The sequence below is a fragment of the Dunckerocampus dactyliophorus genome, chromosome 18 (assembly GCF_027744805.1).
Source record: "Dunckerocampus dactyliophorus isolate RoL2022-P2 chromosome 18, RoL_Ddac_1.1, whole genome shotgun sequence".
NCBI lineage: Eukaryota > Metazoa > Chordata > Actinopteri > Syngnathiformes > Syngnathidae > Dunckerocampus > Dunckerocampus dactyliophorus.
Window position 1 is genome coordinate 10465831 of NC_072836.1, and position 16846 is coordinate 10482676.

At 42.7% G+C, this 16846-nt stretch overlaps 2 protein-coding genes across 3 annotated transcripts; one reads left to right on the forward strand and one right to left on the reverse strand.

Moving 5' to 3' along the window:
* Positions 1-171: 171 nt before the first annotated feature.
* Positions 172-10062, reverse strand: nup85 (nucleoporin 85). Of its 2 annotated transcripts, none has more exons than XM_054759124.1 (19): positions 9282-10062; positions 9026-9116; positions 8785-8941; positions 8640-8710; positions 8510-8553; positions 7531-7600; positions 6127-6248; positions 5352-5486; positions 4516-4638; positions 4248-4379; positions 4064-4170; positions 3916-3999; positions 3780-3845; positions 3559-3710; positions 3355-3472; positions 3182-3282; positions 1934-2085; positions 1199-1297; positions 172-394 (listed from the first exon to the last, which is right to left on the reverse strand). In XM_054759124.1, the coding sequence occupies exons 1-19, from the start codon at positions 9312-9314 to the stop codon at positions 299-301; spliced, it is 1953 nt and encodes a 650-aa protein (XP_054615099.1). In that variant the 5' UTR covers positions 9315-10062; the 3' UTR covers positions 172-298. The 2 variants fall into 2 exon arrangements, with proteins under 2 accessions (XP_054615099.1, XP_054615098.1); XM_054759123.1 differs by having other exon boundaries at positions 172-397; positions 9282-10059.
* LOC129170951 (small ubiquitin-related modifier 2-like) lies at positions 9973-16704 on the forward strand. Its single transcript, XM_054759129.1, has 4 exons — positions 9973-10125; positions 11382-11513; positions 12335-12406; positions 15970-16704. Exons 1-4 carry the CDS (start codon positions 10105-10107, stop codon positions 16030-16032), a joined length of 288 nt encoding a protein of 95 aa, XP_054615104.1. The 5' UTR covers positions 9973-10104; the 3' UTR covers positions 16033-16704.
* Positions 16705-16846: the final 142 nt, after the last annotated feature.

A 16846-nucleotide genomic window follows, 5' to 3' on the forward strand; every position in this document is an offset into this window, starting at 1 on the left:
GTTAAACAATATTTCAGCCAAAATTTGGTTAAATGGTAAATTATTTCACTGTATAAGTAGCACTAATATTTTATTTTATTATATTATTCATTTGATGTCTTATTATTCCTGACGAGCTGTGTGCCACCAGTAGTGCTTGAAGGACAGTTTTGGAATCAATGACTTAACATATTTACAAACACACACGTATTTATTTTTTTTCAACAGAGACAGTTCATTATGAAAGACTTGAAATGTATATATAAACTGTAGAGGGAAAAAAATGCATCAAAGAGCTTCTGTTGTGGACGATTGTTGTTCACGTTTCAATTGTGCCTTCATTGATGATTGCCTGAGCCAGATTCCTGGCCAAGGCGAGTCTTAGGAGCTCTACTTTGGTCACCTCGATGTCTTCCTCCTCAAAAGAACAAATACTCAAATTGAGGCTTGAAGCCTTAAAATACTGCAGCATAGCACCAGTATTACCATTTCATTCTGAAAAATAGTTTTTTTTCCCCCTTGTAATATCACTACTTCATTCTGTTAAAGCTACAACTTTTTTCTTGTACATTTGCAAACTTAGTACACTGGAACCTCGGTTAGCGTACATCCTGGTTGGCGTGTTTTTTGACTGACGTAAATTTGTGCCAAAATTCTGCCTTGGTTTGCATACATTTTCTGGTTAGCGTACAATATGGCACGTGTCGTCTTGTGTTATTAATACACTGCATGAGTCCTACTGTTCTTCAGCAGCAGCGTTGGGAATCGTTTGAATTTGAACGATTGCGGTTCTGGTTCCAATTCGTTTAGATTACGATGCTTGTAAGAGGCAGGGTCATAAAAGTTTGCATGCTTGAAATGAGGGTGCTTTTTGGATGAAATGCCTCAACTTCTCCATGAATTTTTTAATGCTAGGAACTGTTTATCACCTTTACTATGAATTTCTCACAGATCACTTTTCACAGGAGTACACTTTCACAAAAGATTAGGGTTGCTCCGATAATCCTACCACAGATTAGATGGATTTACATGATTTCTTATGGAAAACATGGATTTGGTTGGAGTATGTGTCGGACTTTCTGGATTAATAATGCTAACTTAAGGTTCCAGTGTACTTTTTCCCCTTCAAAGTACCACATTGCCCCCCCCAACAAAATAACGTTTTCTTCACAAATATGGCAATATTCTCACAATATTGCAACTTCATGGAAATGCATACCTGTGTGGGAGGTGTGTCGGAAGCTGTGGTGTTCAAGGAAGATGTGAGTTCCTCCAAACAGGAGATGAGCTCGTAGGTTTGCTCTGATGTGAAGATGACCTAAAAAAAAAAAAATGTGGCTACAATTGGTGTGTGCGAACGTCCATCCACCCATCTTCTACAGCTCATCCGAGATCAGGTCGCAGGGGCAGCCTAAGCAGGGAGGCCCAGATTTTCCTCTCCACGGCCACTTCGTCCAGCTCCTCCCGGCGGATCCCGAGGCGTTCCCAGGCCAGTTGGGAGACATAGTCTCTCCAACGTGTCCTGGGTCTTCCCCGTGGCCTTCTACCGGTCGGACTTGCCCTGAACACCTGCCGAGGGAGGCGTCCGGGAGGCATCCTGACCAGATGTCCAAGCCGCCTCATCTGGCTCCTCTCAATGCGGAGGAGTAGCAGCTCTACTCCGAGTCTCTCCCGGATGACAGTGCTTCTCACCTTATCTCTCAGGGAGAGCCAAGCCACCCTACGGAGAAAACTCATTTCGGCTGCTTGTACCCGCGATCTTGTCCTTTCGTGTGCGAACGTGTGCCGTTATAACCAGGTATTGACAGGATTGACACGGCTGTCAACACACCTCAAGCATCTGACAACCTCAGAAGTGTAAGCTTGACACATCACTGGAGTGTGATTTGATCCAAATGTGATATACTAGTATGAATTCTACGTGGAAAAATAATAACATAAAATACACACGGACCTTTTCCTGCTCCAGCAGTGGAAGGGCGTCAGTCAGCAGGGTCATCCAGAAGTTTCTGGGGGCGATTTTGGCAGTCATAAGCGATAGGAGTAGTTTAGCCGCCTCCCTGAAGCGTTTCTCTCCGTACAGCTTGTGGAACTCACGGTACTTCCCTGAGGACAAGAAATATCAAGAAGTGGCCCATTAAACATGAATCGTACGGAGATTTCAACCGGCCAGGAGCCTGAAGAAAGTTAAATTAGCAGAAAAGGCACAAAAACTAAATCACGGAAAGGGGGAAGGAGAGTTTATTACTCAAAACGTAAATGTTAAGTTAAAAAAAAATGCTTGCGTAACACAGCATGGAGACAATCGGCGCTACAAAAAAAAGACAAATTATTTCAGATAGAAAACAAAAAAACAAAATAAAAATCACCCTAATTGCTGACAATCTGAAGATTTAATTTAATAAATATGTTTCATGTAGACATGACAGGGATTTCTAATAGGAATAAAGAGGGTGTCAAATTTTTTTTTTTTTTTTTTAATTACCATTTAGGACACACTTTTTTGTCTTAAAATGAGGGGAAAAAAAATGTGGCTTCTAGCTTCTTCTAGCTGCATGTATCTTTAGAGGTCAACAAGAAGAAGTCTCTGTGTATGGGAGTCATGTGAAAGCTCGGGCAGCTGTCAATGCTTTCAGTCATCCGTGGGTGATCTACAAAAATAAGCCCTGTTTTCTCCACAAACGAGAGATGGTAAAACGAACCCAAAACCTCGAAGCTTACGTCAGACTTCCTGAATCACACTGCTTCAAAATAGTGCTTCGGAGCTTGTATCGTTCAGCAACTGTCACGTGACCGATTACGGCCGTCACGGCGCGTATTCATGGCTTGAAACAAATTGGTGGCTGGGATTGATTTGACAGGTTGTTTTGGCGCTAACCTGCGCATATAAAAACCACCAGGCTATTGAACACGCTTGTAAGGAGAGCATTGGTGAGTTTTTTTGTGCATTACTAATAGCGACCTGTGTTTCATTCCGTTTAGTGACATACAGGTAGGTTGTGTTGACTTCAGATGTCCCCAAATGTTGTTTTGTTTTGTTTTGTTAATGTTTTCACTGAAGCATCAAAGCTCAGAATCTGTTCCGGCACAATTTGAAGGAAAGCCTCAAAGCTTCCCGAGTCGTCACCCGCCTACCTCTACCGTACACGTGCTTATTATGGTTCGTTTCATAGGTTTCAAGTGTATGTGTATGTATTCATACCGAGGAAAGTGAGCCTGTCACTGAGCAGCATCGCCGGGCCTAAATTGTCTATGAGGTCCAGATCAGAAAAGGTCCCTTTAGTGCAGTAATCCTGCAAGAACCTGACAAACAAACACTATTCAGAAAGCAAGACTTGCATCGTGAAGGCGTAAGCACAAAGCTGGAAGGCAAACCTCTCCGAAATCAAGGTGGCAAAGGCAGCGTCTTTGGCTCGGATGCTCCAGGAAAGAGCAGACCCCAGTCTGTTGTTCCTTAAAGCCCGCATCGCCATGATCTTACAAATGCTCCGCACTGGACAAACCCAAAACATCTTTCATTTTAGGCCGAGTTGAAATACCGCCTTGCAAAAGGACAGAGTAAAAGTGTAAAAGTGCTACCTTGCTCAGACATCTGCCTTTTCTCACAGATCCTTAGCACCTTGAGGGCTTTGCGCTCTGTGTTTAACGGGATGCGCTCCATCTGCAGTTCCAGGTAGACACGGCCAAATTCTGGGCAGTGGTCGAAGTAGTCCACGGACAGCTGCCACAGACTTGACACAAAAACACACTCTGGTTAGGACACGGACTCTGTCCTATCAATAATAATATGATAATAATACCTGTGATGAGTGAAGAGACTAGATGCGTATTCTAACAGCAGAAACTCTCTCAAGTTGGAGCCAAAGCTGAAAAGAAAAGAACGACCATGTATGCACACAAACGTGCCGTTTTCTCCTCCTTTAAAATTCTCCTTACTGTAAATTGTGAGACTGGAGGAGCTGGCAGTGATCGAGAAGATCTGTCAGATGGGCCACAAACCACCAGTTGTTGAGAGCAATGCTAAGGGGACACGTCAGGAATTCACCACACGGAAATCAGGGATGGATGTGAAGCTGCGTTTTACCTGCAGTCCTTGATGACCTGGTGGATATCAAACTCAAAGGCAGCTAGTAAGATGCTGTCGAGGGCCTCCGGCACACTCCTGGGGTCTAGAAACATGGTCATGCATGACTGTAGAGAGCGACACAAAAACAAAGACACGTATGAAACAACAGCAGCAGCATCAACAGCAAATGGTGCAGGAGTACCTGTGCATAGAAATGCAACTCTGTGGGTTTGACTGTAGGGTGGCAATAGAGCAGTCTGGTCACCAGGAAGTGGTACCAGGTGCTTAGCAGTTCTTTATGCTCCAGCAAAGTGTCTTCATCTCCCACTAGGATCTAAAATGAAATGGAATCAAGCGATAGCGCCTTAACCTAAGAAACGGTATCAAAAACTGACTGACAGGAGCGTCATCTACGAAAGGGCCACTATTTCAGGTACCCAATGTTGTGTCCTCTGCTACGAACGACAAACCTTGCATATGATTTCCAGGTGTTGGTTGCTGGCAAAAGAATTGTCCTGAAGGCAGCGGTCCACCTCCTCATGCCAGTGTCTCCACTTCACATCAAACTCTGTCAGTGTTTGAGTGCCAGTAGGCTGAAGGTAGAGGAAAGAGGATTTTATTTCAACTATGGAGCCCTTAAACAATTTTGGATGAACCACAGTACAATTTCTGTATACTGTAGAGCAGGGGTGTCCAAAGAAGCCATTTGCAGCCCGCGGCTTGTGTTTTATTGGCCTGCTGCACATTGAATTACACACAAAAAAAAAAAGAAAAAAAAGAGGGTGGGGAGGTTGTTGAAGACTGAGCTGGGCTTCGGCTCCACCCCTCCTCCCTCATGCACAGAGGGGGTCAGGGAAATATCAATATATTAATAATATCAATGTACTGCACAGCCCTAGAATACAGTATTACAAAACATGCAATTAATTCATTCATTCATTCATTGCATAGTATAACTGCCTGTTTTACTATGCATATGACAATAAAACTCTTAAATCTTGAATCTTAAGTAACATTACGTCTTTTCAAGGCATCATCCTGCTGGAAAAAGTTGAGTGACTTGACTTGCGAGCACCTTCTGGTGGATTAATAGCTGCAGTACTCTTTTGCCCCTGCAGCTACCACCATCATATCACTTTTATTTTTTATGGGAACTTAAATATAATTATTTACAATTTAAAGCAAAACATTTAAAAGAAACCCGTAAACCCCAAATGGCGATCAGGTGGAGATCTACTTTGTCGTGACAGTGGATTCAGGAGTTGATTACTTCGAGATACAGTAAGAGTGCAGACTATGATCTTACATTGTAGAAGGGCATCTTGCTAAGTAGGTTGTCCATCAGCTTGAACATGTCCCTGGCAGCAGGCTGGTGGGTGGCCTGTTTCACCAGCAAATGACGGACTTCTTCCAAGCGACCCTGCAGCACATAGCTCACAACCTGCGTAGTGAATACTTCGGGATGAGCGAGGACACCACTATCTGTACCTGTATCTGTTCACCCATCTAAATTATCTGTATCCGTAGCTGTACGCAGTGAGTGGGGCATAGATCGGAAGTGGGCGTGGTTGAACAGGAAATGGATGGGGCCTTAAATCAGTACATTAAGTCTGAAATTGACATGGATTGATCAGAAGTTGCTATATTTACTGTTTATTATTCAGCTATGTGTGTACTGTGTATGTGAGTAAGTGATCTGTAAGACTTTTTTAATGACCTGTGTGAAGTTGGTGATTCCTGCAAACATCCAGTGATGGCAAACAGGGAAATAATCTGTCAGCCTTGTTCACTGTAGTTTTCTCAAAAGCACCACGTCCAGTACTACAAGCAAAGTTTTCCAACTGACTTTATATCACAAGCCCCCCCCCCCCCCCAAAAAAGTCTACCAACTAACTTTAAATATCATACAAACCGAAATAGAGAAAGTGAGCTGGAGTCGAGCCACGCCAGCAGAGAGTCTGTATTGTGTTTGTGTGTGCGAAGCACGGCTCCTCTATAACGAGTATCCGGCTCATCCCTAGTGAATACTGTCATTACCCGATCTCCCTGTATGTGTGCACCTGATGATGTGATGCACCTACCACATCCCAGTAGTCACGGTGCTCAGCAGGGCTCTCACTTTGCAGCACGTGTCCTGCCTTCTCGTCCACGTCGGCCTTATGCAGCCTGACCCAATCCAGCAGGTGGAGCAACAGGGAGCCCGCTAAGAACACAGATAACAACTCTAAAAAGGTTCATTGCAAACTAGGAATGCAACAATTACCGGTATTGTAGATTAACCGCGGTAAAACTCCCGATAGTTAATATTACCATTTCAAATTAAAATAGTAAAACCGTGATTGATAACCATACTTGGATAAATTCACGGACCAGTGACACTACTCATTTCCTGGAGAAGCAAGTTCTGTTGTGTATGTGTCTCTCAAAGCACCAACTCTGATGTAAACAAAAGCTCTTGCTCTCAAAAATGGCACCAGCGGCCCACATTACGCAATCACAGCCCTTTCGAGCCCTGTAAGCGGCAAACACTCAGAAGAGGGGACACGTGCAGTTTGCAATTTTGTGCTTGGTCAAGGAAAGTATATTGCGTGTGTTATTTATGTGTGTGTGTGTGTGTGTGTGTGTTGTTTTTTTTTTTAACTACAAAAGCAGACCTCTGGCAAGCATCATAGTTCCCCCCCCATATTGTGATTCGCACCATAAATATTACTCATTTAGTTATCTACATATTTAGAATCCTTGACCATGAAAACATACCATTAGCAATTGGAATTATGATATCATCAATATTAGTTCAGCGGTTATTCACAAAAATCACATTTTCCGTTTTCTTCTGGATAGGAATAAATCCATAGCTTTTGAACATACAACAAATCCGTTGGCACACTCCAGATTCCAGTGTATTGGCTATATATATATAATGGTGTTTGTTGCATGTTTTCCCCTATTTTTTTCATATTCTTCATCATGCTACACGGAATGATTCCATTATCTGGATCAGTCTTTGATATTTTGTAGAACCTGTTGGAAACTTGTCCTGCATTTTGTTTCCATGTGCTCTGACCATTTTTTGTGGAGTTATATGCACAAATGCCAAAAAAATGGTCTTATCTTGCAATGTTAAATAATATTTTTAAAAATTCCTGGATCCAGAAATATAATCAGTTCTTCCATATCCCATTTCCATCAATTCCTGAAAATGTAATCCAATCCCATTAAGAACCTTGCAAGTTATTTTGAACACAGACAAACAAACAAACGCCAGCAAAAACCATTACCTCCGCGCTACGCTTGCGCTTTGCGGGGGTAATAAAACTTTGTTAGACTTCAGTGTGTGAATCAGCACTTTAAACATTTTGAGCACATTCAACAATAATAACTGATCATTTGGGTCACAATAATCATGATATGAAATTCTCCCATCATTACATCCCTATTGAAAACACAAAAAATATAAACAACAGTCAGTTCAAACTGGAACTAACCGGGAGCAGCATCAATGAACAGCACTTCGCAAAGATTCCAGATCAGTTCTATGGCCAACAGGATTGACACCTGTCAAAATATAAGAGAAATATGGTCATGTTATTGTATTACAATAAAACGGTTCTGAATGTAATGTTAAAGGCATAGTTCAGATTTTTGACATCAGCAGTGTAGTCCATCAACGGTGTTTTACCCTACACTTGGTCCTGTAATGGGAGTTCTGGTCGGATTTCGGTGATGAGAAACGTATTTGCTGGGGTTACTTAAGTAGAGAGTTTGGCTTCTCAATGCGCTCAAAAGAGTAATACATTTGCAAAAATAAAAATCAGACCTCACAATCGCGCAGTGTTACTGTCTCTCTTCCGTTGTATCACTGCACGCTGTCACCTGGCCATTCTTGTGTATGTGGTGAAGATGGTGTCATTATGCTAGCGTTGCAGCCATCTTGTTTATGTACAGTATGTGTTCCACAGCGGAGGAAGATGCGAGCTATCTTCGCCACATACACAAGAATGGAGAGGCAACAGCGTGCAGTGATACAACGGAAGAGACTGGGACGCCAGGTGTTGCCAATGAGCTCTCTGGAGGTGTCATGGGCTTATCAGTTTCCTATCATCAAAACACCAATCAAGGAGGGTACACACCTGAGGTCCCTATAGAAGTTTTAAACCCACCCCCTTCCTTCCTGCACTTACCCAAGGGTAGGGCATGGGGGCAAGGGGTTGGGGGGGCAGTGGGCAGGGCAGTTTTCTGGTCCCAGGTTGGCACCTTACTGCCTTACAAACTGAGAAGCCAAGCTCTTTACTTACATGACCCGGGCAACTAACCGTAACGTTTCTCATCACCAAAATCTGACCAGACCTGCGCTCACGAGACCAAGTGCGGGGTAAGTCACTGTTGATGGACTACACTGCTCATGGGGGTGTCATACAACTTAATGTAAAAAAATCAGAGCTATCCCTTAATGTTAGTACAAACCTGATTTCCATACTGCATGCCCGCCGCTGAGTCTTTAGTATTAACTGATGGTAAAGCATAAAAAATATTGTGATTATCTCTGTTATCCACATTGAAAATGAATTGTAGATGTGTTGAGGAAAATTCTGACCTGCAATTTGCTGAAGCTCTTCAATACAAGCCCGTATTATAGATCGATAGTTTTTACTAATGCTGACAAAACTAAGGGGTAAAAAAGTTACGCAACATTATGAAAAGTTCAAATTACTTTGGAATGATTAAAAACTGTAACTTACTGGGGTTTCTTGTTTTTGCTGGGTATGTCTTCTCGAATGGTCTGCAGGCCAACAAAGATGTAGTGCGACTCGTTGAAGAGTTTGCGTAAAATGGGGGAATAGATGTCCTCGTCTTTCCTGACCTCATGGATGAAGGAGGTACACGACCCTGAGGCACCTGCAACAAGAGGGCACAAGTCAGTTTGAGGTAAACACTGGATACAAAATATGTATCTATCCACACACATTCACACATACACACCTGAAGGTTTGTAAAGGGTCTCATACACAAGGATATCTCCTGGACCCCAAGCATAACCCAGATGTTTTCCACGACTGACTGCTGGAATACTCTGTATGAAAAAAAAACACTAATGCACTAATACAGTACATTAACCAGTACAGCACTCTTAAAAGAGATTACACCTTCCACAACTTATTCAAGTGGACCACCTTTAACAACCATACTACTGTTCGCAACCATACTCACAGGAAACTTAGCAAGAGACGTCACTTACGGTAATTGTTGGGTCTACGTCGACCTCCTCCATCAGGGAATGATATCACTGCAATACAATAAAATACGAAAATACGGAATAAAGTGGGTAAAGCCGTCACGCCATGAAAATCTTAGCGCGCCAGTCATTCAGTAAAAGGCCCCCATGGTGCGGGCTCATGACGTCACGACAGGGGTGCCCATTCTCATGCCTGGTTTTCCATCTGCAGCCTTCTTGTTTTTAGTCGATTTTAGTTGAAAATGACAACAAAAATACAAACAGACAATCGGTACAGTGAATGCTGAAGGAAAATGGGGCCCTTCCACATACAGGAGGGGTATTTAAATGGAAGTAATAACTGCAATTGTAATATTCGTCATGTTTTTGACTGTTCTTTCGTGCTTCATGACGTTTCATTTTCTGTTCTGAGTACAGGAGTTCAAGGAACGTTGGTTTACAAAATGAAGCAAATGAGATCGTTTTATGTGGCTAACAAAGACAAAAGCAAAATATAACACTATTGGGAGTTTGCAGTCTGTTTTATGTTTAAGTTTTGTTGTTGTACAGTTATTCTAATCTTCGAAGCCAACAAAATGGAAAACAACGACATGCGCGTTCACGTGGTGCCTCGGTTTCTCTGTAACGCGCATCCATTCTCTCCCGCTCATACCCCAACTGGCTTCCGTCCTCGTGACTGCCTGTAGCCAATTGAAGCCTGCTGCACCGTGCGCGCACCGTCGCGTGACCGCGCACGCCGGGTTTGGAAACTTTCAGCGGGAACGAGCACGTGCGCGCACACGTATTCTTTGTGTGGCAAGCGTAGAGAAGCGCCAAAAGAGTGACCATGGCTGATGAAAAACCTAAGGTGAGTGACACAGCACAGCGTTTAAATACGAGCGTATTCCGCAAAATATGTGCCATGTAAGCTGATTTAAAACGTATATTTTAACAGACTCCTGTGTAATATTTTCCAAGTTGCAAGCTACAACTACTACTCCTACTTTGCTAGACCGGAAGGCTTGTGAACGCGCATTGACGGGCGCGCAGCAGCCTGCCTTTTCTGCATGAGCACACGCAGCCAACCAGCTGGTGTCACCCTCAGTGCATGTCTCCTTTCACCAATGATACCGCTGCAGTCGCACCATCCTTTCACTTGTGGGCTCAGATACTCCATAAATACTCTAATTCATATTGAAAAGACTTCACTCTTTGGGGATTTTTAATGTGTCTGTCCTTAATAATGCAATTTCAGTCACTTTGTGACTGTAATGTATGTAAATTTAAAAAAATCCTAATTAAATGTAAAGAAAGGATGCTGACAACAGCATATGCGAGCAACTTCAGTTCAAGCAGTGGTTCTCAATTATTTTCTGTCATGCCCCCACTGGGGGACAGAAATGTTTTCGTGCCCTCCCCCGATTTGAAATACGATTGAGAAACAGATTATAATCTCTCTATTTATCTGTACTGTACAGACGGAGCTTGAAACTGAAACCAGCCAAATGCAACAAAATGGAGAGCAGTGACGCATACAAGCATATTCAAGAGTCAAATTTGATGCTGAGTACGACAAATTCATACATGTTGGCAGGTCTGCACTAATATTGAAAGTCCTCCATGCCTCTCACGCTCCCTCTGACAGTTCACCGTGCCCAACCGTGCGCCCCAACAGTTGGGCCGCCTAAATATTTGAGAAGCACAAAGGGATAGTTTGGATTTTTTGACATGAAGTTGTATGACATCCCCATCAGCAGTGTAGTGCATCAACGGTGACATTTCACCTACTTTGTGAGCAGAGTTCTGGTCAGTTTTATGTATGTAGTATGTAGTAGTATGCCTTCAAAACGGTAAGGTTTCACGAAAAAGTCAGGCCTAACAATCGACCTGCACTATTTTCACTCCATTCGTATCACAGCGCTCTGCCACGTGTCAACTGCACCACACTGCTGATGGAGATGTCATACAACTTCATACAACTAAAATAATCCGAAGTATCCCTTTAAATGCTAAGAATGGATGCTGACTATACAGTACAACAACAGCATCTGTGAGCAACTTCAGTTAAGTTCCCCGCATGCTTGTGTTGATCGTGTCATGTGTTTTTCTGTGTCTCTCGTACAGGAAGCAGTAAAGACTGAAGGTAGTGAACACATTAACCTGAAGGTAGCAGGCCAGGATGGATCCGTTGTGCAATTCAAGATTAAAAGACACACAGCGCTCATCAAACTCATGAAGGCCTATTGCGAGAGACAGGTAATAAGAACAGTACTAGATAGAGAACACATTTTTAAATTTGGGGGTGGTATTGCAAAAATAACGCAATTAAACTCGGAATAGCGTAAGACATTGCAAATGAAATGTTGCTAATATTATACCAGTAATGCAAGTTACAATGCATTTGCGTGACTAGATATGTTTTTTTTGGGGCTTATAAAAAGCCCCCTGCTGGCATGATAAAATCTTCCATGGTTTCATTCACCCAGTCAGCGTGTAGTACTCCTTTCAGTGTGACTTGAGGTTCTGTTTAAGTTCCCGTCCTCCCATTGGCTATCTGTTTAGTGACTGTTTATGCATCATTCGTCGAACTAGACATCAGTCATTGTTAGCAGCACCGCCACCACTCTGAGTGCCATTCTAGTTGTTTGCCTTTTCCCCACCCGAACTACTGTTTAATTCAGTCCAAATAAGAGCAATGACTTTTTCCATTTTGTGCAATGTTGTGTTGTCAAACGCTGAATGTTGTTTCATTTGTGCTGTAGTTCAGAGTGAGGACTTGTGGGGTTTTGTTTGTCCTATAAATCAGGGTAGTTGGTTCCTTGAGTCATGGCTTTCTATCTGTTAAGTGGGAAACTGTGGTGTTTCATTTGGAAATCATTATCCAAACTGCTTGATGGTTCAGAAGAACAACTGTTTGCGCTTTGCAAGTACGTTTGTTCTTTCATTTGAGGATAACAAACAGTAACATCTTTTGTTTGGGATGGAATTATGCTATATTTACTGCAAAAGTCTGATAACTGTATGTGTGTGTGTGTGTGTGTGTGTGTGTGTGTGTGTGTGTGTGTGTGTTTCTCCAGGGATTGTCCATGAGGCAAATCCGGTTCAGATTTGATGGACAGCCAATAAATGAGACAGACACACCATCACAGGTAAGTGATCAAATACAGTGCACTGTGGTGTTTATCATGTCCAAGTGATCTGGTTTTGAGGCATTTGCAGCCTCCGTGTAACGTCTGAGTCAAGGGTTGTCCATTCATTTCGTGCATTCTTTGCCATGTCTCTTCATGGGCATGCTTTACTGAGTAGTTGATACTCACTTTTTCCCATGCATCTTTACCAATATCGTCTCTAAATCAAAATGTTGATATGTTGTCTCTGAAAATCATTAGACAAAAAAACAAAGGTCTTTACAACATGTTATGCTCATCAGAACTTTTCAAATTTTTAAAATGGGATCATTCAAATTTTAATTATGATACAGGCGTATGTAGAGCCCTATTAAATCCGTTCTCTTTTTACGCTGATTTTTACCACAGCGTGTGTGCTTCATGGATTAGATCAGGGGTCACCAACGTGGTGCCCGCGGGCACCAGGTAGCCACCCACGACCACATGAGGTGCCCGCAAGCCTGCTTTTCATTCAGGTTTTCAGTTAATAATGAAAGAATAGTAGAAAGAAATGCATTCTGAAATACAAAATGTGAGTTGTGGACACCAGCATTTTGTTAATGTTCTGGTAAAACAAGCATATTCGCTTTGTTTGGGTTTAAAATAAGCTCTGAAAATAAATGTTACAAAAATGAGTAGCTCTTGGCCATTTTCATTTTGTAAAAGTAACTCTCACAAGGAAAAACGTTGGTGACCCCTGGGTTAGATAATAAAATGTCTGTTAATTAAATGCAAAAATCCTTATATTTATTGATGCAGTACATCAATGGACAATTTTGCCCAGTAATTGAGAAATAGATGTAGCCTGGCTAACTTTTGTAATGGGATTCCTCTGCACACATTGCTACAAAATCTTGTGATTAAGGAAATGTAATCACTGATGCCATTCCAACTGTATATGTACAATATTTTTTATGACACTATTATTTTGGTTACACAGTTAGACAATATGGGGCAAATTGCGCTCTTGTATTTGTATTTGTATTTGTACTTTATTTATCCCACAGCGGGGAAATTCACTTGTTACAGCAGCAAGCAAGATACGCAAGTAAAGAGTACAGTGTTAAGAATGCTCTTATTTTGAAGGCCGGAAGTGTGTTCGGTGTGTGTTGAAAATGTCTGTATGACGAGCTGGGTGCAAGAATAAACGTGCTTCTCGTCTTTTTTTCCACTCAGATCGTCACCATCGGGCATCGTAAAACACAACGCGGTGAAAATATACTCATCCAGCCCAAGGGGCACACACGCAACCGCAATGGCATGCTAAACTAAGCTAACCCTGCTAGCTTTCTTTCACGCTGCTGCCTAACAAGAGATTCCGCCAACTTTCACCGGTGTTTGTCGTAGGAGTGCTCCACTCGACCAGCCACCGATCAGTATCAGAATCGGCATATTCCGATACTTATGCCGATCACATCCGTCAATCAGCTCCGCCCCCATTGCAGCATTCAGCCTATAGCGACCATCTCCCGCCCACTTTCCCTTCACAAAGCCAAAACAAGCATGGCTGTCGTGTGGGGCTTACTTGTCGTGAGAGTGATATAAGTTTTGCACCCTGAAAAACATGCCACGTAAAATGTCTCGCCGGGGTGGCCCATTGCGTGGCATTTGGGGGGCGAGCACTTGGCAGGGTGTGGTGAATTATCAAGGCTTGCGATGTGATCACCGGTCAGGCAGCAGCTAATGGACTGCCCATGCGTGCGTGTGTGTGGGAGGCGGCAAACACCCGGCCATACCGGCCAGCGACACACCCACATCCAGAGAGCGTTGTACGAGTCTCCCACGGTTTAGATTGGCTGTCAGAAATGGAGGGCATTTGGGGATATCAAAGTAGTTCAGAGGAGGAAAAGCGGCCGGTGTTGATAATTCGCTCTGGATGTGAATGTGTCGCCCACCGTTGCAGCCGGTCACAGCTGCCCGCCGCCTCCTGCACGCACGGTCCGCCACACGCCGGCGACAAGCCCCACCAACCGCAGCTGCCTGTCGCCTCCCGTGTGTGGCGCCCACAAGGCGGATAGCCCAAAAAGTGATTGGATTCGGCAGACTGGCTGGGGTTCCTACTGGAGCGCAATCAAGCTGATCTCGCATCCAAATTCTCCTTAAAGAAGACGCCTGATCCTCTCAGTTTCACCAGTGTTTTTGAAAAAGTAAGTCAAATATATTTTTGTCAAAATTTTCATATTATATAGCTCGGGGGTCACCGGGGCGCCTCCCTCGACCACACGAGGCGCCTGCAAGCCTGCTTTTCTTTCAGCTTTTCCGTTAATAATATGAGAACACCAGAAAGAAATGCATTCTGAAATACAAAATGTGTGGATAGAAGTTGTGGATGCCAGCATTTTGTTAATGCTCTGGTAAAACAAGCATATTTGCTTTGTTTATGTTGAAACTAGATATGAAAACAAAAACGAGTGGCCATTTTCATTTTGTAAAAGTAGCTCTCACAAAAAAAAATGTTGGTGACCCCTGATATAGCCAATAGTACATTCAAAAACTTACACAAGATCGGTTTCAGTATCAGTATCGGCCGATTTCACTCATGGATGATCGGTATCGGCGGCATAAAACACTGATCGGAGCCTCCCTAATTTATCGCCATTTCAACATGTTTAGTTCGGGAGGAGGCGGTTTAGTGTTGGACCGCTACGATTGAGCGGTCCGCTGAGTAAATACTTCCCTACACAAACGTTCCTTCTCCTCACGATGACAGCATTTCATCGCGAGATTCCGCATTTAACAGTAAATTCAATTTTTATTGGCCAATTCCATGATTCCGTCCACGATTCCGTTAACGTGGTAATCACAGGGACCTGCGTATGCAAATATTTGTACATTTGCAGCTGCAAAATTAGGTATAGCTATTTTTACTAACTTCTTAGTGAGTAATGTAGGGATAACGTATCTCCTCCATATTGTGGCCACAGGCATTTATTTATACAGTACTCAACTGCTAAGAGTATCAGGGATCAATAGGGGGTAAGATCTCTCACTACAAATTTTATGCTCCACTTTGCATCCGGCAGCACGTCATCTTTAAACTGCATAAACTTTACCGTTAGAGATGCCATGTCTTCTTCTGTAGGTGGCGTGTGCTGTGGTAAAGACGTCTACCACCGATACATAGCGAGATCAGATGTCATTAGTAAAGTGATAGGGGTAAATGGGAGCCGTCAATTTGAGGCGTGGTGTTTATTAGTTCAAGTCAGAGACAACTCAACCGGCAATGAAGGTCACTATGGAGGAGGTTGGTGTCTAAGAAGGTGCTGACCCAAGTTAGTATTGTTTGGCCTTGGCAGAGGTCTGCACTCCACTCGGTTTCATTCTTCAAATTTGACACGATCATGTCAGAATCATGCTGCTGCCTTCACACTAACAGATCCTGACGGAAAAATCTGACTGTATTAGCAGGCTCAAATGGTCATTTTTGGGCCAATAATCTGCAAAGTGTCATTAATTGTTGGTTAGCTCCAGTGTTTGTTACTGCATATAATTGCATTACACGAAATGTGCATATTTCTGATGATTATTTTTGTGTCTTCTAACAGTTGGAAATGGAAGACGAAGACACAATTGATGTCTTTCAACAACAAACGGGAGGAGTGATTTAATCAAGCAGCGCCACATGTCACCTTTTCCTCTTTTATCAACAGAATCAGCTAACCTTGGTACACACAGCAGACGATTATTTACATCTTGTCCCGTTGGGGTTTAAATGACTCTGCTGTACAATATTTTCAAATCGTGGCCCCGTTACGTCTGTTTCTGTACATAAAAACCAACCCAGATCGCTCTACGTTTCGTTTTTTCTTGGTTCTTTCTGTGTTCTACTTAAATTGGAGTGGTTCTTGAATGTGAATTATTGTGAGTTTTCAGACAGCAGCCGACTGGGTTAAAAGCTTTGCTAGTGTTACACAAATTAAGTCTAAAATGTTCACGTTGCTCAAAGAATGTGGTCACAAGGGGCCAAACCACCTTCTAAATTGATCTTTGTGATAACATCACAGTGTGTGCTGCACTGTAGCGTTGTCCACTTGCGATCAGACCACATAGAACACGTCAATAGGTTCAGGCTACAGATCAATCAAAGAGTGTTGAAATGGCCTTGAAATCATTTGCAGAAAACAATAGATGATAGGCATTGTAATGGTGGAAAAAAATGGCTTTGAGTATCCATTTGGCAGATCAAGGATCATATTTTGGGAAGGGGGAGAATATGTTGCCATCACACAGTCTGTATTGTACCTGGTGAAATAAATCTATTGTTCTTTTTCCAAAACTAATTTAGTTTGTGATGCTTTCCAGTGTGATTTTCTTGCGTATTAGTCAGATGATGCAACATACAGTACAAGGTTTATTTCAAACATGCTTAGTGCTGTTACATTGAAGTACTGTACATCACGTGTTTACACTTGTACCGTTCAA

Bases quoted from the DNA above. Each gene is read 5' to 3' on its own strand.
- nup85 (XM_054759123.1), bottom strand. From the start codon at position 9,314: ATGGAGGAGGTCGACGTAGACCCAACAATTACC. The intron at 4,380-4,515 runs GTTTGTCGTTCG...ATTTCATTTTAG, and splicing joins ACCTGGAAATCATATGCAAG to ATCCTAGTGGGAGATGAAGA. The intron at 2,086-3,181 runs GTATGAATACAT...TCTTGTCCTCAG, and splicing joins TGACAGGCTCACTTTCCTCG to GGAAGTACCGTGAGTTCCAC.
- LOC129170951 (XM_054759129.1), top strand. From the start codon at position 10,105: ATGGCTGATGAAAAACCTAAG. The intron at 10,126-11,381 runs GTGAGTGACACA...TCTCTCGTACAG, and splicing joins TGGCTGATGAAAAACCTAAG to GAAGCAGTAAAGACTGAAGG. The intron at 12,407-15,969 runs GTAAGTGATCAA...GTCTTCTAACAG, and splicing joins AGACAGACACACCATCACAG to TTGGAAATGGAAGACGAAGA.